A 27832-nucleotide genomic window follows, 5' to 3' on the forward strand; every position below is an offset into this window, starting at 1 on the left:
TTCAGGCCTATCAAGTGGTATACTTTATTAGGAATAACTACATAGATAATCAGAATACAGTTGTAGGCTGAAGCCCAACAATGTCTTTTTTTCCACATAAAAAAGTAAACTTTCATAAAAGCTTGTTTAGCAAAGGCAGAAGCAGTGTTATTTTAAACAGTTTATTTACATTGCTCAGATTGGCAAAAAGAGATATAAAAAACAGTGCAGTCTGACACATTCAAAAGCATCATTAGTTACATATAGATACAAGACAAAACACAGGTGGTTAAAAAGAAACCAGAAGTTGTGACTCCTGCTAATACCAACAGTTGAACTGTTAATGAAATGCAGAAATTTACATATTTAGATAGTTTGTGAGAGTGCATTTCAGAGTACAAACTGTTCAGAAGACAGAAGTAAACACAGAGTTTTAAAGAAAGACATAAATACATGAGAAAGCCCAAAAGCCTTACAAGTAGTTCACTGAAACTTGACACGCCAAAATTGGACCCCGTAGTTACAATGTCACACCAATAATCCCATGAATTAAATAATGATTTGTTAACCAACTATGGGGAATGTCTGGGAGTTTGGTTTTTTAACAACCCTACTAAACAGGAGTGTAATTCTTTTCCTCAGACTTCCACTTCAAAGCAAGACAAAGAATTCAATTGATCATTTTTGGTGGTCAAAGCTCCTCATACCACTGTGTTACAGTGAGGCTGCAGGAGATCATAATCACAAAACTCAATTCTATTTAATTATAAACAACTACATTTATAAAACATCTAGAGTAAGCAGCTGTACAACAGGTTAACTGTCATACTTGAAAGGTCAGGTACTTCATAATGTATCTCCATTTAGAGAAATACACAATTCAAATATTAGAGTGCTCTGCCAGTAGATGAAGTTAGGCAAGCATAAGAGTCATCCAAACTAGCAGTAAATTATGTGATCATCATCTTCATTTCAAGATCTGACAAACCAGTTTATTGCCTGGAGGGGACAATTTCCATAGAAGAAAATGTTTCAGTTATGCTGGTAAAGAAATAAATCTGTGCAAGGGAATACTGTGTTTAAATGAAAGCCAAGTTACTTATTCCACTGATTGGCTGGTCTGCTTCAACACAACTAAACCCCCCTTGTGATTACCTTAGAGTTATCTAACATTTTGCTAATCATTGCTAAGTGCTAATGACTAAGGTACCATTAATGTCAGTAACAGGTCACTGTCCAGCCACCTGCTTGTCAGTCACTCCCACAGAGCAGAGCCTTTCCCACCTGCCTCATATCAAGTGGGTTGTTGATCGGCTTAATGTGTGACTCCTCCTTTCAAAGATCGAGGGAAGGCTGATCAAGGAAGGAGAAGGAACACCCTGTTGGACAAAAAAAAAAAAAGGTACTGATTATTTATGAACCAGTCTCAACAGTGCAGCAGTCATTTCTCAACCTTGACATATCACATAAGGAATGAGTGAGAGCAGAAGATCTCCAAGACTGGCAGCTTTTGAAATTAATGATTCAGCATTTCTAGAGTTTGAACAGGAAACTTAACACATTCCAAAAACCGCCAAAGAAAAATTTTTTTTTTCCTTTTCACCAGCCTTGAAAGATTTGGAATGCAGGAGCATGTTTTTGAAGAGTAGCTGTTAACAAGTATTAGTATACATCTTGCATCACTTTTTGCAGTAATAATCTCCCTCCAAAACGAAGGCAAGATACACTATGATAATCTCTTAGAGAAATAGAGCTCCCTCTCCAATCCTACAACTTTCTGTGTTATCATCAGCTCTGAGCCCCAAATGAGATGCTGAACACATGTCTCCTTGGCTGCAGGAGGCAACAGACATCCCAATGATTTGTCAGAGCTTGCTTTAGCTGTGCCTGGATGGGCACACACTAGGCAAGAAGCTGACTTTTCTGATGCCTGGAGAATAAGCTGCTTCTGAGACTTAATTACAGTGAAACCAACACATCAATATGTAGCACTAAAAGTAAACCTCTTTGGATTAGCTGAGATTTTATATTCTTTTCACATTAGACCTCAAGATACTTTCACAAGCAATTCTCTGTTGCTCTTAACAGCCAGCCAAGCTTCTCAGCACATCAACAGGTCACGGTAGTTAGGCAGCTTGTGCACCTGCATGCTTCAAGAATCTTTTCAGTAGGAATATTTTGGGCAGGTAAGGATATACACTATTCATTATGAATAAGCCCTATGCCTGTTTATGGCATGTCCTCCATTTGCAGTCATTGGCAATATCTGAAAATTTAACCCTAAACTCCTCTTCAGAGAGCAACTCTTATTGGACTCAAGTATTTTATACCAGCTATTTTTTTATTTACAGATAGAGAACAAAAAACTAAAACCACACGTAAAATGAGCTGCTGAGGATTTTCTTGCAAACAAGTTATTAAGGTCCTCAGAACTCTGGCCAGTGAGCTACACGGCCATTTGAACAACTGAACTGAAACAGTGAGGAATTCAACTGTATAACAATTAAGAAAAAAAATCTCAAAAAAAATTACATTTAAAAGTTTGTGAAAAATAAATTTTCACCCAGAACCAGAAATAGAACCACATGTGAGTGCCGACTCCAACCCTGTGCATTAGAGGATACTAAAGGACCCAACACCACTTAATGTACCCTTTGTGGACTAGAGCTGTACTCTGCTCTCTCAGCTTACAGAACTCAGCATTTCTTGCTCACTTCAGTCAGGATCTGATGCTCAGAATTTCCCAGCACCACGCTGGTTGTCATCTCCAGCATCGGCACAAATGGCAGCAGTAACAGGGAAAGCACATGATCTGTCCAAGGCATGACCATTTAAGCCTTCCAAGTTGGAAGAGGCTTCTGCTTCTACAGCATTTGAAAGATGAGTATTTGGAGAGCCAGGACACAGCACAGGTCGAGGCTTGGAATTTTGAGAGCTCCAATCAACAGAACTGGAGCTATGGACATTAACAGCACATTTGACAGATCCACTTAGGCTGTAGGTGGAAGAGGAACGAGCAATCTACAATTAGAAAGGGTTTAAGAGTTAGTTAGAAAAAAAGAGTTAGTTAATAAAAAAACCCCCAAGCATCCAAGCTTTATTGATATTTTACTCTATGTTTTTTTTTTTTCTGCACCAAAAAATTCCTACATAAGCATAGGCTAGGATTTAATTTAAATAAAACAATATGTCTGAATAAGAGCTTTGACTCTTAATGGACTCAGACAGGTTTCCTGCAGTTTTAGTTTCCTATCAACAACGGCACTGGTTTTCCAACTTGAAGGGCTGGAATCCAAACCTCTTTTCCCCTCAACCCTATAATTGAGCCAAAAAGGCTTTATGCAAGTTCAGTGGTGTGTGGCATTGGTTTAAAAAAACACAACACATGATCTGCTGCCAAGCTGCAGTTTATTACCACAGAGGTGCAAGAGCTCTGGGAAGAATCTGAAACTGGAACATGGTTTTGCAAGTCTCTAAGATTTTGTGGAAAACAAATGTTTTTGTCTGGGGTAGATTGTGCACAAAAAGAAAAGTAAACGACTTGCAAGTTCATGAGAAATGAGATACAGTGCTGTATCAAAATGAAGACAATTAGAAGGCAAAAACAATTGTTGCCATAATCATAACAGAAGGAAGCAAATCTCTACAAAAAACAGGGCTACAGCCCTGTTGGTAGATTTTTTTTTATTTCCTCTAAAGCAAGGCAGGAGTCTGCTGTGATACTTCCTCCCTTACTGGTTCATATTTTCCCATGTGGGAGAGCAGGGCTATATATTGTACAATTTAATGGCCACTCAAGCATATTGAATTACCTCAGTGTTAAAGTACCAACACATCAGTCAGTAGTAGAAAGATGAACAAGATTCCCTTTTCTTGGCCTTCTGTCCCACATACTACAGACTAGAAAGTACGTGTTACAAATTTACTCAAACACTATAATAAAAAGCAAAGATGATAAAAAAGATTCCTCCAAATCTAGTCTGCTTTACTAGACTGTATTAGGAAATTGAGTTTGGACTAATGTAGCAGAAGAAAGCTGTAACAGGCAGCCAGGCATAGCAGAAGAGTTGCAATATGTAGAACAATATTTTATTTTACCAAGTTTCTTAAACATTTACGAGGAGATAATTCCCTTGTTGTTTAAAAACTTGCAGGCTGCAGCATCTATGTTTCTCTACCCTTCCTTCCCAGTTTGTTTCACAGGATGTCTGTCATCTCACTACTCAGACTGAAACATTTACCATACTACTCAGGGTTGTACACCACATTTCTATTTAGTGCTCAAAATCAAAAGCATGAACCAATATAAGACTTATCTTGAAACTTTCTCACTCTCTCAGAAGAGGAAACATATTCCATCCTGAACAAAAGGGATTGGTGGGGTGTTTCAACTTAAATGTGTAAGGCAACTCCCAATTTCTAGTGCATCAAGATTCTTCTGCATTTTCAGCAAGTAAGGCTTCTCATTAAACAGCTCTTGAAAGTAATATCCCTATGAAAGCAGTTAAAATACTTTTTCTCCCACTGTGGATGTTGGAATTGTTAAAGTGAGAGCAGCAGCAGACCTGAAAGGAGTGTGACGCTAGGAAGGTGGTTTCCTCGGCCAGCACAGCAATCACTCACCGCTAGGGACGAGGTGCTCGTCAGGCGGCTGCCGATGTAACCCTCGTTAGCGGCGCTGGGGCTCCGCCCCTCCGTGGCGCTGTGGGACATCAGGGCCCTGCGGAGAGCTCGCTTGGGTGTCTTGGAGAACGAAAAGGCTCTCGTGACCTGAGGGGTTGGACAAGTGGTTAAACACTGACAAAAAACAGGCTGTAATAACTACTGTTATACAGGCTACCATTCTGAACATCTCTGGGATGTGTATCAAGTGTTGGTGGTTGGATCACAACCAGCCAAACACCCACACCCAACGTGATCTGACTTTTAAAGGTTCCCCATCATCCTTGCTCTTCTCATTCTTTCCAGATATGAGGACAACAGAGGAGGGAGAGAGGAGAAGTCAAAGCAAGGTCTGGTCACCAAGGCTTTCCCATATCCTTCAGTCCTGCCCAGTCAGCCCCACCCCCCTCTTTAAGTTGCTCTCAATTTTGCATTATATTTAAAAGACTCGAAGTATTAAACAGCCTAAGTTCCATAACAGACTCAAAAATGACTACATAATACTTATGACTGTAATACTTAAGACTATATATACAGATATTCCAAAACCTTAAACACCCCTCACCTTCTTTCTTTAAGGAGATTATATTTAAGAGTTTTAGTTCAGATTAAGTTTTTCCTGTCACTACTGTAAATACTACAAACCACCTGAAAAAGGAATCCCAGCACAATTCTCTGACTAAAAAGCACTAGCTTTATACTAGCTTACCTTTTTTGATGTTTTCTTTATTGCCCTGGATGCTCTGCTTAAAGTACTGTCCATATCTTTAGTATTTACTTCAACTGAATCAGGATCAGCAACATAAATGAGATTTTCCTGTAGATGAAAATAGTCTTAATAATGATCAAACATCAGTACTTGCCAAAATATAGTTTTCTAGTCCATTAGATCAGATTTAGAGGGTTTAATTGCCATATTCTTCCATATTTAACTCTTTATACAGTCCAGCAGCTACTTGTTTTCAGGCCATTTAATTAGATCAACAGCTGGTATAATCAGTTTGTGAAACCTCTCCATCAGTAGTTTTACATTCAGTTTGTCTGATTCAGTTTCAAGTCCAGGGCTGACCAAATTAAAGGCAGTAGTTCTGAGGCATCCCTAGGGAGTTTCCAAGATAAACATTGCTTTATTCCCCTGACACATTTCTGAAGTGAAATCTTGAGAGCTCCAGCTGTCAAACATTCAGACTAAAGACTCTCAGCTTAAGTGCAATACATGTTGCAGAATAGCCACGAGTTTTGGGAATTTTTCATGCCTCATTCTTAAACTCCAGCATGTGCAAAGCAATTTCTGGCTACCTACTTATAAAACCTGGGGGGCAGAGGGGGGGACACCTGGGAGTGGGAAGTTGCTGGGATATTGTTTTGCTGTTTATTGTCTGCATTTTGAGTAAAGACCTTTTACACTTGGAAAAAAAAATCTCAGAAGGACCCCAGTCAGCAACTTTATGGCCATTCACAGGGCCTAAGGAAGAGTAGTCAAAGCCTTTGCTGCCACCAGGTGGCAAAGTCAATGTTATTTCATTCACATGATGTTCAAGAAGTCTAAAACCAGACAAAAGTGCTTAAATTGAAGCTCAATTTGACATTTAAATCAGCAAGAAAGAAGTATTATATAGTTGGTACAAAGCAATAGGTACAGAAATTGTAACTAATGGGATTCGGCAAAGTAGGTTACAATTTGTCAGCATATGATACTGAATGTCTTGGGGCAAGAGGGAATGATACATTTGTTACTTAAAGGTTTAATTTCTAGTGAAATCCAAGTCACATGTGACATAAAATACTGAAGATAGGCAACATGCAGACTAAAGTAAATTAACACTTCCACATCAGCACTTTTCTTACTCAGAACCTAAAAGAGAAGAAAAACCAGAAGACCAAGTCTCTTATTCCTAAATCCCTAGATCACATGACATAGAAAATAAAACTAAGATGCTGTTTTCATTACTTAATTACCTCTCCTGTAACAAGCATGCCTTTAAAAATCACAGCCAAATATTGCACAGTAAGAACACACTGCAGAACATAAAGCATTTCTAGTTTACACCAAGTAGCTTCAGGTATATGTACTGCACGTATTTTCAGCAAATTGAGATGACTGATATGCACAGACTTTTACATAATTAAAACATCAGCGGAAAGCCTCTTGCTGTAATTGGAGAGGATCTACTTCTCAAATTAGTTGTTTTCTGACTATAGAAAGCCCTCATGCTGAATTTCTAGAAATGTGACAAAGCCAGTGCCTCCTTCATTTCACTGTTTTTCTAATTTCTGTGTTTTAAGGTTGTAGATTTCTGTCTATGGGAGGAAGATGCTTCATGTCTCTTGCATTATGGTGCAAATAAGGTATAGAACAAAGAACCCAACACAGTTAATCCAACAGTGATCAACAACACTGGGACTGTAAAATCAAAGACAGCTGTGAAAGAAGCAAGCTGAATACAACTCTTGTTAGAGCTACAGTGCAGAGTTGAATCATACCCTCTCACCATCACAAATTAATTACAAATAATTCTGATTTTTAAGCACTACTTAGCTTCTGCACAAACTAACTTCCAGGCTGTTTCCTTTTCTACCTTTTAACCACTCACTTGCAGGCATGTTAGCACAAATGTTTTCTGCTCTACTTTACCCCAGGCATGTCCACTATTAACTTCTTTAGCTTCAGGTGCTTAAAGCCAAAAAGAGGGCAATGTTTCAATCAGCAGCATGGTTCCAGAGTACTTACTGCATCTGCTTTACAAATGGTGTTGGCCACGTGCCGACACAATGTCTTCAGCCAGTCCTCCTTGCGAGGGTCTTCAGTTGTCATCTGGAAACTGAGCAGCTTGTTGTTCAGTTCTGTAGGTGGCCTTACAACTAAGGCAAAAGCTTTCTGGCAATCTAGAGTTTATTAAAAAAAAAAACAAAAAACAAGGAGTTAGTAAAAAGAATGATTTTTTTTTCATATAATTCAGGGGGAAAATTTCAGGAGGGTCAACCCTCTGTCTGCCAGGAGCTGGAGCTACAGACAACAAGATTTGGTGAAATTATTTCATCTTTTTTTTATTTTTTTTTTTTAAGTAGTTGTTTGTTGTATCTTGCAAGTTGTATCACTTGCAAGAGCAGAGTTCTGTACACAGCCATCATCAGGAGGCTGCAATCAGCTGTTCTGGCAATAACTGATTATTCATCAAATAATCTGCAGAGCAGTCAGCCTCACTACCCTCCTTGCCATTTCTCTTAATTGGGTTTCTGTGTTCAGGTGCTTCAGAGAACATAAAGCAGAACACATGATGTACATACCATCACTTACAGTGAAACACCAAATCTTTCCAGGATAGAAATCTGGAAACTGGTGTGACTGAATTCTTTATAAGTCTCTATCAAGGCTGGAGCAGTATGGCAAAGCAAGACAGAGAAATTAAGTCATCTTTTAAGATGCCAAGCACAGCTCCTCCTGAGCATTATTATCACCAGTTAGAAGAAAATTTGGTTTCACACCAACAGCACTTTTCTCTGGCTAGTCTAATACTCTGGGCTGAAGCTTGAGATTTGGTTTTTATTTTGTAAATCCAGAGCTGTCAAGTGTTTAACTATGTTTATTTCACTCTGCCAATTGGTTGGCTTATGCTAATGCCATCTAGTAGTTCTGCCAAATCCAGCATCCTGCTGCCATTCTTGAAAAGCCAAGAAGCATCAGTACAAGGAATTCTCAAGATTCAAACAGAAGCTTTTACTAAAATCACATATCTATAATATGCCATACAATAACTACCCCTTAGCACTCCATCCCACAACAGCAGAGCTTCCTCCTTCACGCTCTGAAACAGAGTTTAATTTAGCTACCACAGCACTTCAAAACACACAGACCTTCTGTCTCCCTGATGTCCAAGACTTTCTTGATCTGGGAGAGAGGCATGAGAACAACATGCTTGAGAGATGCAGGGGGCCTTGTGTGGCCATGGGGACTCTTGAAAGCTCCAATAACTTTATGCCGCTTCCTCGCAATCTGCAGTTAAATAGAATAGAAAGGGTCAGCTGGAAGATTTCTTGCCATTGTTTCTGTATTTTTTACATTCTACTATCCAGGAAGGCACACAAAATCTTGCTACTTTACCACATAAATCTTAAAGGGATTCATTTATCTCACTATTCACTGCCTGCAGCCCAAGTGGCCCAGCAATATTTGTTACTTGGCATCAAAACACTCAACTGAAAAATACAGTAATTTTTTAAAAAATACCTAGAGAGAAAGTAGTTCTGCATTACAGACCTCAATTCCACCCTGCATAACAAGGGTCCTTTGAAATCTACCACAAGGTAGCCTAGATTTAAACAGAAAAGACCACATCTATATGCATGAACCAGCTCAAGGTGGGGTGTGTTATGTCCTAGAAATATCACTTGCTGTTGCTTATGCATGCAGCCGTTGAGCAGGCTTTGCATAAAAAGCATGTACGGTACTTGTTTGTTAAAGCATCTTGTTGTCTCTTGTCCAAGAGACAAGCCAAGAAGCTCCATTAAAACTGGTTTTATTTTCCTTTCCTTCCTTTACATGAAGTGATGAAACTGAGTCAACTTGATTCCTGGGGAGAGTCCATCACTAGTCACAAGAACAGGCTTTTGTCTCTACATGCTGCTTAGGACAGCACTAATTTTGAATTATTTTAGAGTTGGTCTTCTATGAAGACAATGTTCTTCACTGCTGCAGACAGCAACAAGTATTTTATGAAAGCGTCCTATATAAATTCAGTTATTCTACATTTGTCTCCAGAACCCAGTTATTCTTCCCCTCTAGTTCTTCCTAATACATTTTTAGTTTAAGGCATTTATTATGATTTTGGTTTTTTGGTAGCCTAAGAAGAGACAGATCTATCAAGGCCCACTATTCATTCCCATGATACACAGCTAAACTTTAAAAGGAAAAACAACCTGATGAGCCAAGGACTCCACTTTTTCATCCATTGGTGCTATTCAGATAAACATTTTTTTGACATATTAAGCTGCTTTTATGTTTTTACTCCAGCTGAAAGACATTAAAAGCTACATTAACATGTCTCAGCCATGCAGACATGACTTACTATGTTGGCTTATATAGTAGTTAATGGAAACACCAGCATGTGTTGACCTATCAGCAATCTGTGACTTAGAATTCCGCCTCAAAAGTTCTTAGATTTTACTTATTTATACTCAAGTGTCGTGTCAAGCCTTTTACAATTCAGTTCATGAGATGTACTGGTATAGTCATCTTACCTCTAAGCAATCATTGAACAGAAAGAGTGTGACCTGCTCTCCCCTGTCACAGAGGTCATCACCAAGGGCTACAGTTTCCAGACGCTGAACCAAGCTGCGGTGAGAGGACAGGAGATTGGCCTAAATGACAGAAGCAAAAAGCTCATTAAGTACTTAGTTCAAGGGCTGGATTACTGCTTGCTTACAGCTTAACACTGGCAATCTTTTTAAACCAGCACCATTGCATTGTAACCTCATACACTTTCACAAAGGGAACAAAGTGGTGCAGTCATTTAATAGATCTGCAGCTCTGGAGGAATTACTTACTGGACATCCATCCACTTCATAGACGACATCAAAGAACTGCCTTTGTGCCTCTGTTTTCCTTTTGTCTTCATTAATGTGTCTAAGGAAAGCATATTACATTAATCTTCAATACCAAGCAACAGTAAATGGATGCACTGCATTTAAAATATACAAAAATAATAAAGCTAAACATTCAGGGATAGAATTTATATAGCAGCACTTGCCACATTTTCCTGAAAAAATAGCTAAATACCACATGAAATCACATAGGAAACTTCAGCTCTAGAACACAATTCTTGTTACATTACCAACACTTAACACACCAATCAGTTAAAATTCCCCTCCTGTGCCCTGCATGATTTTGAACCAGAGACTGACACAACTCAGTTCTTTACAGCCTGCATTTTGTTTCCCCCAAATCAGGAGTGGGGGGAGCTCACCCTTCACTGCAGCAGATGCAAGAATAATTACAATTTAAAAGTTGTTGTTAAAACTGGACAAATGTTTACCCAATTAATGCAGGAGTTCTCGTTGCTGGAGACATACGCTACACTTCAAAAGAGGTGAGACTTACAATCTAAACAACCTCAGCTTTCAGCTAATTAACTCATGGAACAGTGCCAAGAAGAGCTAATATAGGACCAGAAGAAAAACTAATCTCCCACCAAAGTCTGTCCTCTCAGTAGATATATGCACAGAAGTAAGATTTAAAGACAGAAAGGGAGTCAGCAGAGGTACAAGTGCTCAGTAACATCACAGACTCCTTTAGAGCTCTGGCACAGACACCAAAGTGACAACAGTCAAGAGGAGGCTGAAGAGCACCTACAGTTCTGTTTACTGACTGTTCCTTGTGGCAACATAACACTGAACATTTAGGAGGAACAGAGCGATCTAAATTTACTGTGTTTAACAGTAAGTTCCATAGAATCAACATGACTTACGTCATCACCTCCTTTAATGATTCAATAGCTCTCTCTAGAGTTACTTTGTCTGGGTTCTCTTCTGCTGTATGTTTCTTAATATCTACAATTAAAAAAACAAATAAATAAAAACTCCACATGTATTACAAGTGCCTGAAAAGAAACATGAAAAACTCAAATTTTAACTGAGTTAAGATAAGCTGACTGAAGAAATAAGATCTACCTTGGAGTCCAAGTAGCACTGATTAAGTGGGGAACTAGGCTGAACAGAAGTTGTCCAGACATCTCATTACAAAAAATGAAAACACAATACAATACAGAAACCAAACTCTTAAACTATTAATAAAAATTAAATTGAAGTGCAGCAACAAGCACACAAGTCTTTTTCTACCTGAAGCAAAGGATAATGTGGATTTTTTATTATTTTTATTAACAAAATCATTATTATATGATACCAGGTGGAACACATGAAACTGTGAGCCTTGTCAATATGAATTGCTCTCTAGTTTATATTAGTTTCATTCGAATCTCAATTATACTCTTGTTTGAAGAGACAGAATTATCAATGCAAACTGTTCCTCTATCTGTAGCCTGCATACAAATGTATGAACAAGTGGAATTTAGTCAGAATTTATGCTTTCTTCAGTAGTGGGTCTCGCTGACTGCCAGGAGTCATGGTTAACTCACATAATCAGGCTGGTTTTAGATGAGAAAAGCTGTTGCTAATGATGACAAAAAGTAGACATCATCTTTTAACATCTTCACAGACAAACTAATAAAAACTACATCACTAGGTTACCATTTAGTAGGAGGGCAACACTGGGCAGCCTTTGAACAGGACGGATGAGGAGCTCAGCAAGGCTTTGGCGGCCACATTCAGGTTTAGCTTGATTTATCTGGGGAAAGAAAATAATGGTTTGTTTTGTTGTTTTTTTTTTACACACATACACAAGAAAAGCACAAGATCAGAGAAAATTTGCCTTCCTTGAAATTAGCATTGCTATAAAAGTGTGAGAATCGTTTACCACGGTCATTAACAGAGCATGTTAAAAACCACATTATATTGAAAACTACAGTGATTTATGTTCTCAGAATGTCTAGTTTTAAAGGGTCCATATCAATCCTTCAGATCTTGTTCCAGTTGCTAATGTGGAATGGGACTGGGAACAGACTGTTCTCTTATTTGCTCCCCATCTTTTAGATATCAATACTTGGATGTAATTCCTAGTCCCTCAGAAAACATGAGCTGAAACTTGTCAAAGTGATTACCTGGCTATCTCAATATAGGAGTTAAAGCTACACTGCACTATTAACAGTACACACATATCTGAAGAGATCAGGAGTCCTAAGCTTCATCTTCAGATAACTTTCTTTGAAGATCATCTTCCTGTTAGATCTCCACTGTTAGGCTCCTATTCATTAGTCACAAGAATGCTGAGAAATTCTACCTCCCTGGAGCTTCACAGCTGCCCAAGTAAAGTTAAAAGCTGTTTCAGAAATACAAGTCTCACAAACACAGGGAGGGGACCACTCAAAGTAGCAGCTCCAGTTATCTTTACAGATAAGAAAAGACATTTATTGGGGAGGAACTTTTTCCCAGCAACAAATGCATATAATCAAACCACATTGACAGCTGTTTAACAGAGGAGGAACTCAGACTTTTTCTGAAAGTCTTACGAGGAGCTTGAGGGATTGAAGTTCAAATCCATTCTATTTCTGTCTCACCAAGAGAGACGTTTGCATTCCTTCAAGCTTTCAGAATTTCACATTCTTCCATCTACTGCATTCACTAGAACATGGTAACAGTCCCCATGTTCTACTCATAGACTTAGTTCTGCAGGCACTTACCTTTAGAAAGGCATGAAACCTTGGTTTCTGCTTTTCACATCTTGTAATCGTCTCCTTGCTCATTTCAAAGAAATTCACAAACGGAGGGTATGTTTTCAACAAGTCTTTTGACTGAAAGAAACAACTGTTAGGGCTCTGCTTTACATATAATATATCATTGTACATATGTTCATATGCCCTGAGCCACACAAAGCTGCTCAAAGGCACACTGCAATAAAGAATAATAAAAAATGTGTTGTAAACCCATACATGTTCTCAGAACAAGTTAAGACATTTTTGCATGCCAGATGCCCCAGACTGATGCTGCTAATTAAAAGCAGGCTGCTCTCAGCAGCATCAAGCAAACACATGACAATCTTAGAAGCTACTGAGCAGCTCAAGGGGGAGGCAGGCTCTCACCTAGCCAGAGGCTTTTGGTGAGAATTTCGGAAATTTCAGACAGGTTACTGCAATCACCTTTTAAACCACCGGAAGCAATACCTTAGACCGAACACTTTTGAATGACAAGCACTATTTGTCTCAAAACCATCATATCAGCAATATCACAAGATACCTAGCAGCCTATTTATGCTAAAACTTAGCTCTCTCCTGTTCCACATGGGACTCCTTATTCACTTACATGTTTCAAGTCTTGGAGAAAGAACATAAGTTTTTGTGAAAAGTTATTTTCCTAGATCTTTACTATTGATTAGAGGCAGCAGATGGCTAAGGACCCAGGAAGTGGCTTTTAATGTCTGAGTAAAAAGTGCATTTGTAGTGTTGCAAATTACGTTCTCAAACTGTAACTATTTGTAGTTTTAATCCTTCATACCTGTGAACAGACATACACACTAAAACTTGACATAGATTGTATCACCTAAGTCAACTGAAAAGTCTAAATATAACAGGCAATGATACAAGTGGGAGTTCCTTCTCAGCAGTGCTTTGCTTGTGTTTGCTATCTCCTAGAAGTGGATTGTTTGTAAGGCAAGATAATAGTTGTAAATCTAAAGAAAGAAACAGGAACTTACATATTTGAGAATGATATCACCAATACTTTTGCTTTCAGTCCAATTTATCATAAGATCTTCCAGGTCTTCCTAGAATACATGCAGGGACAGGGGGAGAAAACAAGCTGAGCATAGAGTGCATAAAGCCATTAAATGGGATCACTGTTTTGCCAAACACACATCATTAGGTGTGTTTTCATGCTGTCAAAACAGGCAATCCTAAAAGCTGTACAATTTCACATTCAGCCCCTCCAGTCAGAGGGCTGAAAACAAGAGATCCCTGGCTTACTGAATATGTATATATAGCTGTAAATCAATGCAAGTAGAGCCTGGCAGCATGTCAGGACTAGCCAACTCTGCAGCAAGATGACACTGCTGCATTCCACACAATACACAACACATCCCAAAGGAATATTGAAAAAGGATACAGAGAAGACACTTGAACCAATTCTAATTAAGACTGCACAACTTATCTAGGACTTAAGTCTCTAAAATGGGATTGAAATAGAACTAGGATAGATTCTACTTACTTGCTACACTAGGGTGTCAAGGAAAGTGAGATCAAGCCTGTTAAGCCTATATGAGCTTGATTAGCATCAAGCTCAATCACCATCAGATAATAAGAGAGACAGGAGGGCACAGCTGAAGGTTCAGGATTCATTTTAAGCGAAAAGGATTTATCACTAATATTGGTTTGCTGCTGCCACTGCTCATATCTTTATAACTGCAAAGATGAAGGAAAACACAACAACTACATCAAAGCAACTCTCACTGCACTGCATGCTGCAATTGGTGACTCCAATTTGACACAGGGACACACAGATCTACTTTCATCTCTCTCTGTGGGCACACATCAATAGCTGGTATGATTAACCAGACTGGACCCCACTGGCTGGAAAAAAACCAACAAAAAATGTACAAACAAATCACCAAGTTGCAGGTAGTCTGCAAGTCTCTCTATTATAAAAGCCTACAGTGAAATGCTGCCAGGAATAGGCAGATGCCACTATTTGAAAGAAAATGTATCAGTACCAGGAAGAGTTTATACCTATCCAGCAGACACAACTGAAAACATGCAGAAAAGGTTCAAAGTCTCTGTGAAAGCTTCCCCTGCAGGGGAGAAGATGCAACTTGCCTTGATTTTAATGTGCACATCAAGAATATCTGGAATGCTGCCAAATATGGTCTTGATCTCTTCCTGTGCAAGGATTGGTCCCCCAAGTTGTCCTTCCTTCTCCAATGGAACTTGAAATAACTGATGAATTAAGAGGAAAAAAAAAGTTAATGCACTCCAAATTGCCAACATTGTGTTAGAAATAGTTATGAAAGCAACAGTGTTTTCCTTCTAAATCATAGTTTCCTGCAGTCACAATCTTGAGTTGTCTCCATTCAGCAAGAGTGGGTTTTGGAGAGTGGTTTGAAGATACAAACACTTAGTTTGATACATCTCTACAGCATAACTCTGTTTCATCTCTTACTCACACACTTCTTGGCTCATTCTTTAAGTAGATAATCAGCTGCAATAGAAATAAACTTGCAAGAAATTAAGCTTTTCCTGTAAGTTGTTTGCTATTCTGATCTTCTTGGAATAATTGCAAAAGAAAGATTTTTCCCTCTTCCATCTCTCCCTATTCACTAATGTCTAAAATATTAGTCATGAAGACCCTATTTTTCTGACACTTCCAATTTCCATATATATTGCAATACCACTGCAGATCCCAGATTAGAAATTGTATTTTCCAACCTGAAACTGAGTACTTTTATATGTCAGTAAATTATATGAGACTGTTAATATTGTCATCTTCCTATGAAGGTTTGATGCACACCCATGCCCTCAAAAGCCTGCAGATCACAGACTGAAAATACTACTTGATGTAAACATTGGATATCTTATTACAATTGACCTGGACTGGCTTTAAAACCATCTTACCTGAATAATTGTTGTCAGAATATCAACATAGTTACTTTCTGTCTGATACAATTCCTTTGCAACCTGCCATCTTGCAGACTGCTTGACAGGAAGAGGAGTTGAGTTTTTGGAAGGTCTTGCACAGGATTTTGGTGTTTCTGATGAAGAGATATTCCCAAAAGAAAATAGAGTTTTATTACAATAGAGTCCCTAAAAAGAGCTCACCCTCAAAGAAAAAACAAACAAACAAGAAAACAACTTCAGAATTTTTAACCAAAGATAAGTTTGGAGGTTCTTTTAAAAGCCTATATTGTAGTTACCAGGTGGTTACTTGAAAGGGCTCTTTCAAGAAAATAGCTCTCTTTATTACAGTCTACTTATAGAACAATAGTAATATATTATTCCTCAAAATTAGACTGAAACTAATTAGCCATTTATGGGCTGGTCAATGACTTGACCTTATTATTAGTAGCTTATATAGCAGGAAGCAAGGATTAGGTGCTGAACATATACTCATTTATACACTAGTACAGAAGTGCTCTTCTACTTCCACTTCGCCATGTAAACAAATTCTCTCAGCTGCCCACCATCCTTGCATTAGGCGTGTAGCTCAAAACCATTTACTAAAATCAGCCCTTGCACACAACACCTACATTTCAACCTATAGGGGGAAGAGGAAAGGCTCAAGAAAGTCTTTTCTCTCAAAGCTAAAGCCAAGGTAGGCCTGGAACAATTCATGAGTTTTAAATACTTGTTCATGTATTGGATCTAGAGACCTACATTGACATTTTTGATAACAAAACTCATTGCTGCCATAGTTAATAATGAAATGAGTACCTTATCTGTTGTTTCCAAAATAGCTGAGATTGACTGCAGCTGCTGGATTAGAAGAAAATTCCCTACCAGGGGTAACAACAGCACTAGCATCATCTAAGAAGGCTGATCTTCCCTGAATTCCTTCTGAATTATCACTTAGTGGTTGTACCTCATTGGGAGCTCTTATGCGATTTGAGTTTGCCTTTTTAAAGCAGTAGCAGCTCCAGATACCTCCTCCATATGATATGATAAAAGAACCAGACCTTACTTGTGGTATCAGCTTTTGACTAAACCAAAATTTTGCAGTTCCTGTCTTCATAAGAATCATTCAAAGATATTTAAAACTTCCCATTCACTCAAAACCAATTGATGATTTATATTTTTGTGATGTTTTAGACATGACAGTTTGCTGGTACAAACAGTGTTGCCTCAACAGAACATTTCAAGACCTAAGAGTGGACCCTGCAGGAATTTTCCTTTTAACTCCTCTAGAATCTTTGTCTTCTTTCCTCCAAGTATCCTGTGGAGAGTATTTTAGATGATTTACTGTTGACTACGCTGCTAATTTGCTACAGACTTCCAGCTGAGTATTTGAAGCATTTTGGAGTAACACTCAACGGGTACCCCCTATTTATCACATCTCTATCTATTCCTTCAGATATGAACACACTCACTGTGATAACAAGAGGCAGCTTGGCCTGAACTCTTCACTCCAATTTTTCCCTCCACACTTTGAATAGGCAAAAGCCTGGAATTACTTTGCAAATCTGTAGCAGAACCTGACTTCCCTACCACCACCATTTCCACCTGCATGCAAGAGCTGTTAAACTCCAAGCGTGGCTGAACAGAAGGTTTTAGCTCTACCTCCACTGGCAGTGCTTGACTCAGGAGTGTTGGAAATATCCAGCAAGGAGCCAATAGAGAGGGAATGTTCAGCTGAGGGGCGTTTCCGAGGAGGGAATGGGGACATGTCTGTTTCCCTGGTCAGCTGGGCCAGAGTCTCTTTCAAGCGGCGCCGTTTGCGGTTGCTGTTGGGAGTGCTCAGGGAGAGCAGCGACACCGACTTCTTGAAGTCAGGACTCTCTGACTGCAGGGAAAGAAAACTTCATTCAGTGGGTTTATCCTCTGTGTCCAGTTCAACCCAGTGCAGAGATGAGTTAATTACAGAGATAAACAACACAGAAGGAAACTTCTTAGGGAAGCCAAGGCAAAATGGGTGAAGCTTTTTTCTTCCCTTTTTAAACCACAGTGGTGTTTTGCTTGACTAAAAGTAAAACCTTTGGGAAGCAGAAAAAAGTTTCTATTCCAAGTTAGTATTCTATGTATAAAATTTATAGTGGTTTATCTGGAACTTAAATGCTGCTGTGAACCATCTGATCTCTGGCCCCCCACACACACTATGTTGCATGCTAATTTTACCACCAAAATATGATGTGCATTGTGTGAGTGTTCAACATACCTTCTCAAATAAATACATGGATTCTCCAGCTCTGGCATCCATTTGAATGCTTCCCCAAAACCACTACAGGAAAAAAGAAAACACACATTACAAACACATTACAGAGCTTTGCCCAAAGTTAAAAATATTCAAAATAATCTGTAATAGTAACGCAGTTGGGATGGAATTTTCCAGAATAAGCCACGTGCCTGCATGTTCTACTTAGCAGTATTCTCTAAAGAATTTTCAGCACTAACCTCTTGCTTTACAACATAAAGTTTTTTTAAAGGTTCAAATGGAAGATCTTTTACTGTACTTTCTTCAACCACCAAGTGTGTACACCTTTCATCACCAACTGGCAAATAATGTCCTCCTAAACATGAAAAAAAAAGGCAAATTGTCAAGAGGAAAGAATGCTCTCATTAGAAATAAGTAGCTCATTTAGCAATTCTGTGACACCTATCATTATAAACTCCACCCCATTTTTCCCAGAGGTTTTCATAATCAACCACCTTGCATTTCTGTCATTTCTTCCATGTTAGCTTTCTCATCATCAGAGAATCCCAGGAAACTTAACATGCAGTCCTGAAAGGGAGGAACCTTGAACTGGTTTCTAAAGTCATCATCAGCTGCACAGAAATCACTGAAAGAAAGATGCACAAGAAGGTCACTAAATCAGTGACCTATGTCAGTATTTAAGCAGAAGCTCACACCATTTCAGGTGAATACAATGTGATGTGGAGGCTGAAGGAAAATAACCTACATTTCATTCCTTTTCTCCCACGCCTTATAAATCCACTCAGCTTTCACGATAGGAATACCAAGACTTACAGCAATCTACAAAACAGGAAAAGCATAAGTTGCACTAAATATTTCCATTTGAATCTTTCCCACATCAAGAAAAATTCATAACCTTAATTTTACTTTTTAAGACATATTGCAAAAAGTGAATGTATTCCTTCAAGAGTCATATCCAACTGCAGCTGCCCAGAGTTAGAATGTATTCAGTGACTAGGAGATCTGATCAATAGCTATTTTGACATTTCCTCAAAAGTGCACAATTTCGTTAGTCTGATATGCTTCATCACTCACAAAAACACAAAATCAAATCTCTGTTTCAGTGGAATATGGGATCCTTTTTCTGCTTTTGATATTTTGTATGAAGAAAAATACCCCATCCTGCTTTTATCAAAGAGAAAGTGACTATTTGAAAGGTAACTGCCATGACTGCTTGAGAGATTGTACAGTTTTTCTACATTTTCTCCTTTGAGTTGGCAGAAAGAACTGTTTGAACAGAAAGTAGGACTTCTACTCCAACTGCAAGAGTATAAAGACAAACAAGGGGGAAAAAAGCAACATTCTACCAACAATCCAAACAAGGGAGAGTCAAGGGGCATAGATATTGCTACATCATATTAAATAGTACAAAAACACTATAATCTGTTGCTTACTTCTAAGCTGAACATAAATGGCCTAAATGATTCCCTTTTAGAATCAGAAAAGAAAAAGTACACTAATGTCTATTTAGGCATAAAGCAATATTTGAATCCTCACCGATAACAAGATTAAAGTAATTTTTAGAAGATATGCACCAATTAAGGACTAAAGTTTTTTGCAAGTTACCTCAGTTTATTGATTGGACAAACAAAAGCAGACATTTGTTCATCACTGTCTTAACATTGGTAGCATCAATATTTAACCATTTTGAATCTTGTTATTTACTATACTTGTCTATTTCAAATTTATGTTACTTAGATGTCTCACAAAGACAAAAAACATGCCAAAGCTGAACACCAGAGATGAATTCACCATTACAAGTTATTGCTGTTAGTACTGAAAAAAACCAGCAGCTTCTGAGCTGAAGTATAATGAACAAGCAGTACACAGAGTCCACAAGAGCCAAATTCCAAAGGTTTCTATGAAACACCAACTTAAGCTTACATACTCTGAATTTGTCTCCATGTGTTGAGTTTGCCACCAGATGAGTAACTTTTGAGCTAAAGTCCCTTCGAATAATTCCACCCATATGATGAACCAACGTCACAAGCTTAACCTGAAAAATGAAAGATGAAAAGTTCAGTATCTTTTGAAAAGCAAGTTCAGTACAAAAGTGATTTACAAAGCAAGTTAGAGAAGGCTACATTAAATGTCTAGAAATAGAAATACTCTGATCTGTTCTTAAAACAACTTGTTCACATCGACAGAATAGCTTATACATCAAAAGAACTATTAAGATTTATTTTTATTTCAACATTTAATACAGCCTTGCTGTGTAGCCTGAAGACTATCCAAGCCACCAGTACGCTCACAATCATCATACATAATGTCTTCACCTTTTCACACATTAGATTTGACATTTTTCTTGCTGATTTAGTCAATTCTAGATCAAATCTAACTAACCCAAACACCAGGCAAATGCTTTTGGTTTGGCTTTTTTTTTCAGATGAAGATGTAGAGCCATATTGTTGATTCCCAGATGTCCAGTAGGGAAATTAGATTCCAACTGCCTACTGAAATGGGAAAGCAAAGTACTGGAGTATCAAACAAAAAGTAAAGTCCTGATAGCACAATATCATGACAAGATAACATGCCTGTACAAAAAAAGAGGACACTACTGGGTAAACATCTTATCTGAAATCTCAAGTTACAAATGAAGTTACAAATCTTTAAGCCCTATTGAATTAGAGCAGTATCATGTCACTCAACAAAAGAAGTGACCAAAAATGACGCAGATAAAATGACTTGAACAAATTTTTGTTTCCATTCTCAAATATCACTGCCTCTAGACTTGCAAAAAACCAAAAGAACAAACAATTTGTTCTCCCCATGCAAGCCTGAGCCATGGTTAAACACTATGGGTGACGGAACAGAAGAGTACCTTGAAAATATACTTAACATGGTTTTACCAATCCAAATAAGAATAAATTACTTACTAATTCATCTTTCTTTCTGAATCCTGTAAAGCACAGTACCAAGTTCAACATACTTGCACAGTACAGTGGACGGCAGGAGAAAGGTAAAGGCTGAAAACAAGAAGAAAGCTCAGAAGTCAACAACATACTGCTGCCATTAAAGTTCTCACATTACCTTTAATACAGTAGTGTTATTTCTAGTATTAAAAATGCATCAGACACTACTCCAGGTCTGTATATTCAGATATACCGTAGCTCCAGGCCTGCTGATAAAGTAACTAGAGTATCCCTAAGTTCTACAGATAGCACTCCATCCTTTTATTTCCTCCCCAGTCTATCTGCTCTACATTACAACTTTTGGAAATACAAAGTCATTACTGGAGAATCATTTGTATGCTGCCTTTCCAATGGCACAGTCCCAAAAGGTGATCAACAACTACCACAAATACAGCAGCAATTGTAGCCTTATCACTGTCTGCTTGTGCTCTCTCACTACATGCAATATTCTAACACAGCATTAGATACTTGCTTTTCTTAAAATTCTCTTGCTAGGAATGTTTATAACTGATTGCAAGAGCAAGAAAAATTTTACTGTGAACTCTTAGAACTCACTGCAGCAGGGAACTATTCATCTGATTTCAGCAGGAAGCACACACCTCTCCCTTCTGTGCACAGTGCAGCACGACTGGCGGCCCGATGACTCGGCAATCTGCCTTGCAGAGGTTGCTAAAGATGGGAGCTTGGAAGTCTGACACAACGAAGATCGTCTCTAATTCTGGGGAATCAGAATCTCCAAGCTCTTCGATCGTGTCTGTCTTTATGTAGGGCATTTTAATTTCCTTGATGCACAGGGATAAAAGGGAAAGCATTGCTCAGGCAACATACTTGCACAAGTGGAAAATTCAACTGATGTGTATTTTGGACCATTAGAAAAATGTGTGATTCATCCTTCAGAGAGAGAGTTAGGATTTGTGAAAGCTGAATTCAATGCACTGCTCTCTAGCATAAGAATAGCTATGAACTGCTGCATTATTTAATACTGAAAGTCAAAGTAATTCCTGCTTTTGAAGAATCAGAATTCTGGTTGCACTAGCAATTTACGTATCAGTTCATACTGATAAGGTAGCACTGGAAATAGCTAGATAAAAAAAAACACCCTAAGCTCAAAAGATAAGTGAAATTTCAGACTGTCAGAACAGCTTAGGGTACTTTGGGATGCTACTAAAAAGTAGCATCCAGTTTACAATAGCAAGCTCCATGCTGCAGAACAGCTACAGAACGGAAATCTATTTTGTTCATTGCTTGGTATTTTTAAGGGGTTAAAAAGTTTGGTCCATTCCAATTTCAAACATTAGTTCCAAACTTTATCTCTTATATCTTTCACATCAAGAAATGGAAAAGCATTTCTTGCACTTCAGTTTAAATGCAGCTTTCAATTGAAAGAGAAGTCCATTGACAATTACAAAGTCAGTTCATAGCACAAACTTATGTGTGACTGAATACAAGCATGCAGTTGGATGCCCCCATGGATATTGTGATGCCCCGTTAGAAAACACCACTAGGTAAAAACTGCCAGTATTACTCCAGATTTTTAAGAGGTGCTAATTTTGATGAGCTGTGACACCATCAGAACCATTAGTATATATTATAACCATTATGCCCAATTAATCCAAATTAAAGCGTGTGCACATTTCATTCCCAGTGAAGTGTAACATGCTGCATGCAATTACATGTGCTGAATTGCATGACATACCATATGAATAATACTTTTTATTAGTTTTTCTTCTGATTTATCAGGACTACTTTCCTTTATCTTTATAACAGGTACTTCCATTATCTTAATGGTCTGTGGAAGAGGAGAACTTTAGTACAGAAGCAAATTGGTTACCAGAAGGCTGAAGGCATAACATGTCCTTCCAGTGACTGTTTTATCTCAGGCCCACATACCTCCAAGGCTTTCAGAAGCTCCTCACGTTTCCCTGCTTCCTGAACCAAAACCAGTCTTGTTTCTATTTGAGGCATTTCTTCTGCTTAGAGAGAGGCAAGGATAATATTTGTATTTTAGCAGAAAAATCCATGTTATGTCTAAATCAAGCAATAATGTATAGAAGAATACAGGCAGACAGTAGCCTTTCAAGATTTCTTATCAGGAACAATCCTGAAAAAAATGTTACTTCAAGAGTGTCCTTTAATTAAGGCATACCCAATTGACTTAGAGCCCAAACTTTCTAGTATGAGGTGAAACAAGATTCTGCAATTCATGGCCAGTCAAAGTAAGAATGTAAATCAAGGGGTGGGGGGGAGGAAAGACAACAAGCAAATAAAAACGAAACAAAACAAAAATAGTCTTAATGCTTCTAGCAGAATTAGATACCAAGATTTGCTGGAAAATAGACAGCTGGTATATTTTCTAGTTTCTGTGTTCCTGGCTGACAAGGTTCATTACTTTCTTGGTAACTGAGCAGTTACCAGGAATATCAGAACTGAAATTAGATGCCTTGTTCTTTTTTTCCATGTATTAATAAGCCTTCAAAACATTAGGAGGAAGAACAAGTGCTGCCTCCACATCACTTGCATCAACAGACCACCAGCAGATTTTGGTTATTACCCTAGAGGGAAACATTGGTGGTTGTTTTTTAATCTCAATATTTGTTCTTGAATTAATTTTGGGTTCAAGACTATTAATCTCTCCACCTCTCTACCTTATACCTATTAATCTGTCCACCTGTGCACAACAGAGCAGCTGCGGTTTCCAAACACTGGTGTCAAAATGTCACCTGGAGTGATTTACTCCACATAAGAGGCATCAAATGGAACTGACAGCTTTCTGTACAAGAACCAGAAAATTCATTCAATTTGGGCTGTAACCCCAAATTTTCTTAATGAAAGGACTCCAGATCAACATCCTTTTCCCTACTCTACTTAAAATTTTGGACCTCAAAGTATTTTTGACTTTTCAAAATTACTAAATACTGACAAAGTAATCAGTCATTGCAAAATCCGAGTAGTCTTAAAATAAACTTCCCCCATTACCTTCAACATCCAGAACAGCTGCACGGAACACATTCTCTTTGGAGGTTTCTATAATTTTTGAATCCAGAACAGAAGAATCAGCCAAGAGGCTCCTCCCGGTTTCAGACACCAGAGTACTGTTGTCAGCCATGATTATGCCTTGTTTCTTTCATCAACAGCTGGAAGGCAGAGGGGCCAAACTTAGTTACAGGTGAAAAAAGCTCATTCATAACAGTCCTACAACCAAGGCTGTCAGAAGTGACTTCAGAAAACAAAACATTTAGGCTCTTACTGAACTCCCACTCACACTGATAGAGCATCAAGAGTAAAAAAGACTGACAACAAAGCTGTTCCAGAGATGGTTCTGTAATTCATCTGCACAGAGCTCCAGAGAGGGAACTTCAGCTCTGAGCACAGGCAAGCACAAACTCAAGTGCTCATTTAAAAAACAATAAACACAAAGCACCAAACCAAAAGTACTTGCTTCTTTCAATGACAAACTATTATAAGCTACAGCTGAGACTAAAATTAGCATTGTTGATTTGAAACACTAGCAGAAGAATTACAGTAGGCATAACATCTTGCTAAAATCTGATTTTTTAGGTGAATTGGCTGTGGTTAGAAATGAGCACCCAAAGAGCAGAGCCAGGATTATTTACTCTTAGAAAAATTAAAAAAGCTTGAGAGTGTCTGAGAAATTGATAAGCATATAGATGTCTAGCTGTATGGTCTGGTCTGTTCTCCTGCATTAACTATCATAGAGTAGAAGGACCCTTTCATGATCAGATAAAAAGACTTTCTCTCTTCTCAAACAGAATGGATCTTTGCTCTCCCTGCCCATCAGACCTGTCACGTACTAGAAAGGCAGAATCTTTAACCCTCTCATTTTCTGGGAGCTACCTACCCAAATCCTGCACCACAAACATTGTTCCAAGACACCTACCCAACATGCAGCACATTTTCTGCCACACACAAGTAGGGTGCAGTTCCTGTGATCCATCACACACCCAGATTTCAATGTTTGCACAGTGATATCAGAAGTTACCTAGAGCAGTAACTGCAGCTGAACTGCTGGCAGATAATTACCCTTTGTAGCACTTCAAGTGAAATTGTTCTTATGACTGTAAATGCTCTTTTAAAATAGCAGCTACTCAAATACAGCATTGTCTGAAAGAGGATTCCTGAGGTAGTAAAACCTCTACAGCACGTGCTATTTTTCAAATTGTGTAATGATCACCTTATTACACTGCAAAGTAAGTCAGAAGACAAAAAGCAATGGGCACTTTGGCATACCAGCAATACAGAAAAGGCTTTATCTTCCAGAGATCACACCTGGGACTTGTGGAAAGGATTCAACTCTTCATAATACACAAGTTCCTAATATGATGATGAGCAATAATCAACACTACAACTCTATCGTTATTCTAGACATATTCAGCTACCAGACTTGCCACCTTCGTTTCAATTTCCAGGTCACACACAGCTGTGCACATGCATGGGATTGAGTTTCCTAGACCTGTCCCAGTCACTCACCGCATTTTTCTCAGAGCAGCTTAAGAAAGAGCAAAAGAAGAGAGTAACCAGAATCATAAAGGCTCTTAGGGGAATCATCCGGCCACAATGTTACAATGTCACCACCAGGAACTGTTCTACAGTTACCAGGTTTTTTTGGCAGTGAGGACAGAGGGAAGTATAATCTTGGCAGATTCAAACCACATTGTTAATAATGCTTACCACAAGGGCAATTACAGGTAAATTCAGAAGAAAACAAGCCCTCCAGTTAAAGGCACAACTATACTTAAATCCTAGAGATTATTTCTTAGAAGTCTGAGACAGCAGTATGGTTATTATTATACCAAATAACATGTAGACAAACATATAAAGAACTTCACTTGAAGAAGCCCAGACTTTGGTCCAGGCTTTGATTTTCTTTATGGATTTTCTTATGGACTGAGGTTCCATCCTGGGTGTATTTAAAAATACTCCTTGTTTTACTAATCATATAATAATAACAGTATTTGTCACTAAACTTACGAACTGAAAGTGTCAGGATACAGAGGAGAGCAAACAGACACAGACACAAACACAACGGTTTTCCCTCACATGAAGAGGAAAAGTCAGAACACCATCACTACGGGCTCAGGCAGAGCTAATACCCCCACAGCCTCACACTCAGAAATGACCTCCCTGTAATCTCTGGAAAGCCTGAAGGACACAAAACACCCACAAACCAAAATACGTTTGTTAAAGCAAGGAAAGGACAGTAAACACCTCCCACGTTTCCCATTCCCCTCCCGAGGAAGCACCCAGGAAGGTTCCGGAGCCCTCTGCAGGGAGGCGGCCGGGGACAGGACAGGACAGGACAGGACGAGGGACCGCCGCAGCCTCTCGCCTCACGAGCCAGCAGGTGCCGGCGGGCCCGGGGCTCCGCCCCGCCCAAGGGACACGGCCGGCGGCCTGAGGAGCCCCGGAGCAGCGCTGGGGTCCGGAGGCCCCGCAGGTGCCCGACACAACGGCCCCACTCCGCGCCGCCCACGCCCCCCGGCCCCGATACCCCCTCACCGCCGGTACCACCCGCCGCCATCCGCCATCAGCGGCCGCCGCCAATTCAAAAAGCGAGCCGCCGCACTCACACCGCCGCCCATTGGCTGCTGGCCCCACCGCCCCTCTGTAAACCGCCCCCTCATTCGCCACGGCCGCGAGATGCCCCGCCCATTCTCCCTTCCTTTTCGGCCAACCCTGCGCCCTTGCCCCTCTCGGATTGGTCGCTGCACCTGCTACTCAAGCGCAGCGAGCTCCCATTGGCTGCGAGAGGTCTCCTGGGCAGACGCACAGCGCTTGTTGCGGTACCGAGCGCAGGTTGCTGAGTGGGCAGGGGAGGCGAGCTCTGCGCTGATTGGCTGCCGGGAGGGGCACTCTCTACGCTGATTGGCTGCCGCGGGGTTTGAACGCTCCCCAACGGCCGCGCCGATAGACCCGGATGGAGCGGGAGGGTGAATCGCCCTCCCCTCATCGCCCTCCACACCAACCCAGGGCACCGGGAGAAGGTCGCTGTGTCACCGCAAAAACATTAATGCTGCTAAAAAGTAGAAAAAGGATATCGGTGTGTATCTCTCAATATTGAGTTTCGGAATAATCAGTTCGTAGGAAACAGGAGCTGCCAGGAAAATACGACTGGTCAGTATAAAAAGCAACCAGCTGACTCCACGGCACCAGCCCCGAAATAAATTAATTACGCCAAATGCTTAAACCATCCTTTTATTTTTAATTTTCCCTAATGCTAAAACTTACTGGTACGGGAAGGAATTCTGTCGTAGGGGATCAGCATCCTGGAACCTGATTTAGCACAATGTTTCATTGCAAATGTAAACTCCCAATGTAAAAACAATGAGAGATATATTTTCTATTCTAGAATGTTGTATTATTGCCAAATTGAGTTCTTAGATCTTCCAAACTTTTTTATACAACAAATTTTTCATCAGCTCAGGTTTTTTCATTACAGATCCAACAGCTGTAAAAGTTCATTGACTTTTTATGATTTGGAAGAAAAATAGGAAAAAGTGTAAGAAAATGATAACAGATGTTGTTCATGTGGATGTAGATTTGCTGATGAGGTACACAGAAATTAGGACTGAGGGAAAGATTACAGAATCACAGCCTGGAAAACAGGTAATTTCAATGCTGACACTTGTCAAATTATTACACAATTACACAAGCCCTATAATTACTTTATTTCACACTGACTAATTTCAATAATAACTTACAGCCAAAACACACCCTTACCTGATTTTGTCACCTTTAAGTACCCACTTGGGCCATCATTT

General features: G+C 39.2%; 1 protein-coding gene across 8 annotated transcripts; it reads right to left on the reverse strand.

The window, feature by feature from the left end:
* Positions 1–26612, reverse strand: ECT2 (epithelial cell transforming 2). Of its 8 annotated transcripts, none has more exons than XM_088061164.1 (26): positions 26571–26612; positions 24030–24187; positions 22944–23026; positions 22750–22842; positions 21653–21835; positions 21018–21107; positions 20030–20137; positions 18848–18921; positions 18597–18727; positions 18342–18457; positions 18106–18168; positions 17511–17733; positions 15852–15988; positions 15057–15176; positions 13943–14011; positions 12933–13043; positions 11884–11980; positions 11106–11187; positions 10186–10264; positions 9880–9999; positions 8497–8635; positions 7373–7527; positions 5351–5458; positions 4603–4749; positions 2694–3000; positions 1–1358 (listed from the first exon to the last, which is right to left on the reverse strand). In XM_088061164.1, exons 2-25 carry the CDS (start codon positions 24157–24159, stop codon positions 2713–2715), a joined length of 2946 nt encoding a protein of 981 aa, XP_087917290.1. In that variant the 5' UTR covers positions 24160–24187; positions 26571–26612; the 3' UTR covers positions 1–1358; positions 2694–2712. The 8 variants fall into 8 exon arrangements, with proteins under 8 accessions (XP_087917290.1, XP_087917289.1, XP_087917292.1 ...); XM_088061163.1 differs by having other exon boundaries at positions 2671–3000; XM_088061166.1 differs by lacking the exon at positions 22750–22842 and having other exon boundaries at positions 2671–3000; positions 22944–23023.
* Between the last annotated feature and the right edge of the window lie 1220 nt (positions 26613–27832).

Source organism: Pseudopodoces humilis, chromosome 11 (genome assembly GCF_049639895.1).
Source record: "Pseudopodoces humilis isolate 2021_Gansu_Grassland_sample_001 chromosome 11, ASM4963989v1, whole genome shotgun sequence".
NCBI lineage: Eukaryota > Metazoa > Chordata > Aves > Passeriformes > Paridae > Pseudopodoces > Pseudopodoces humilis.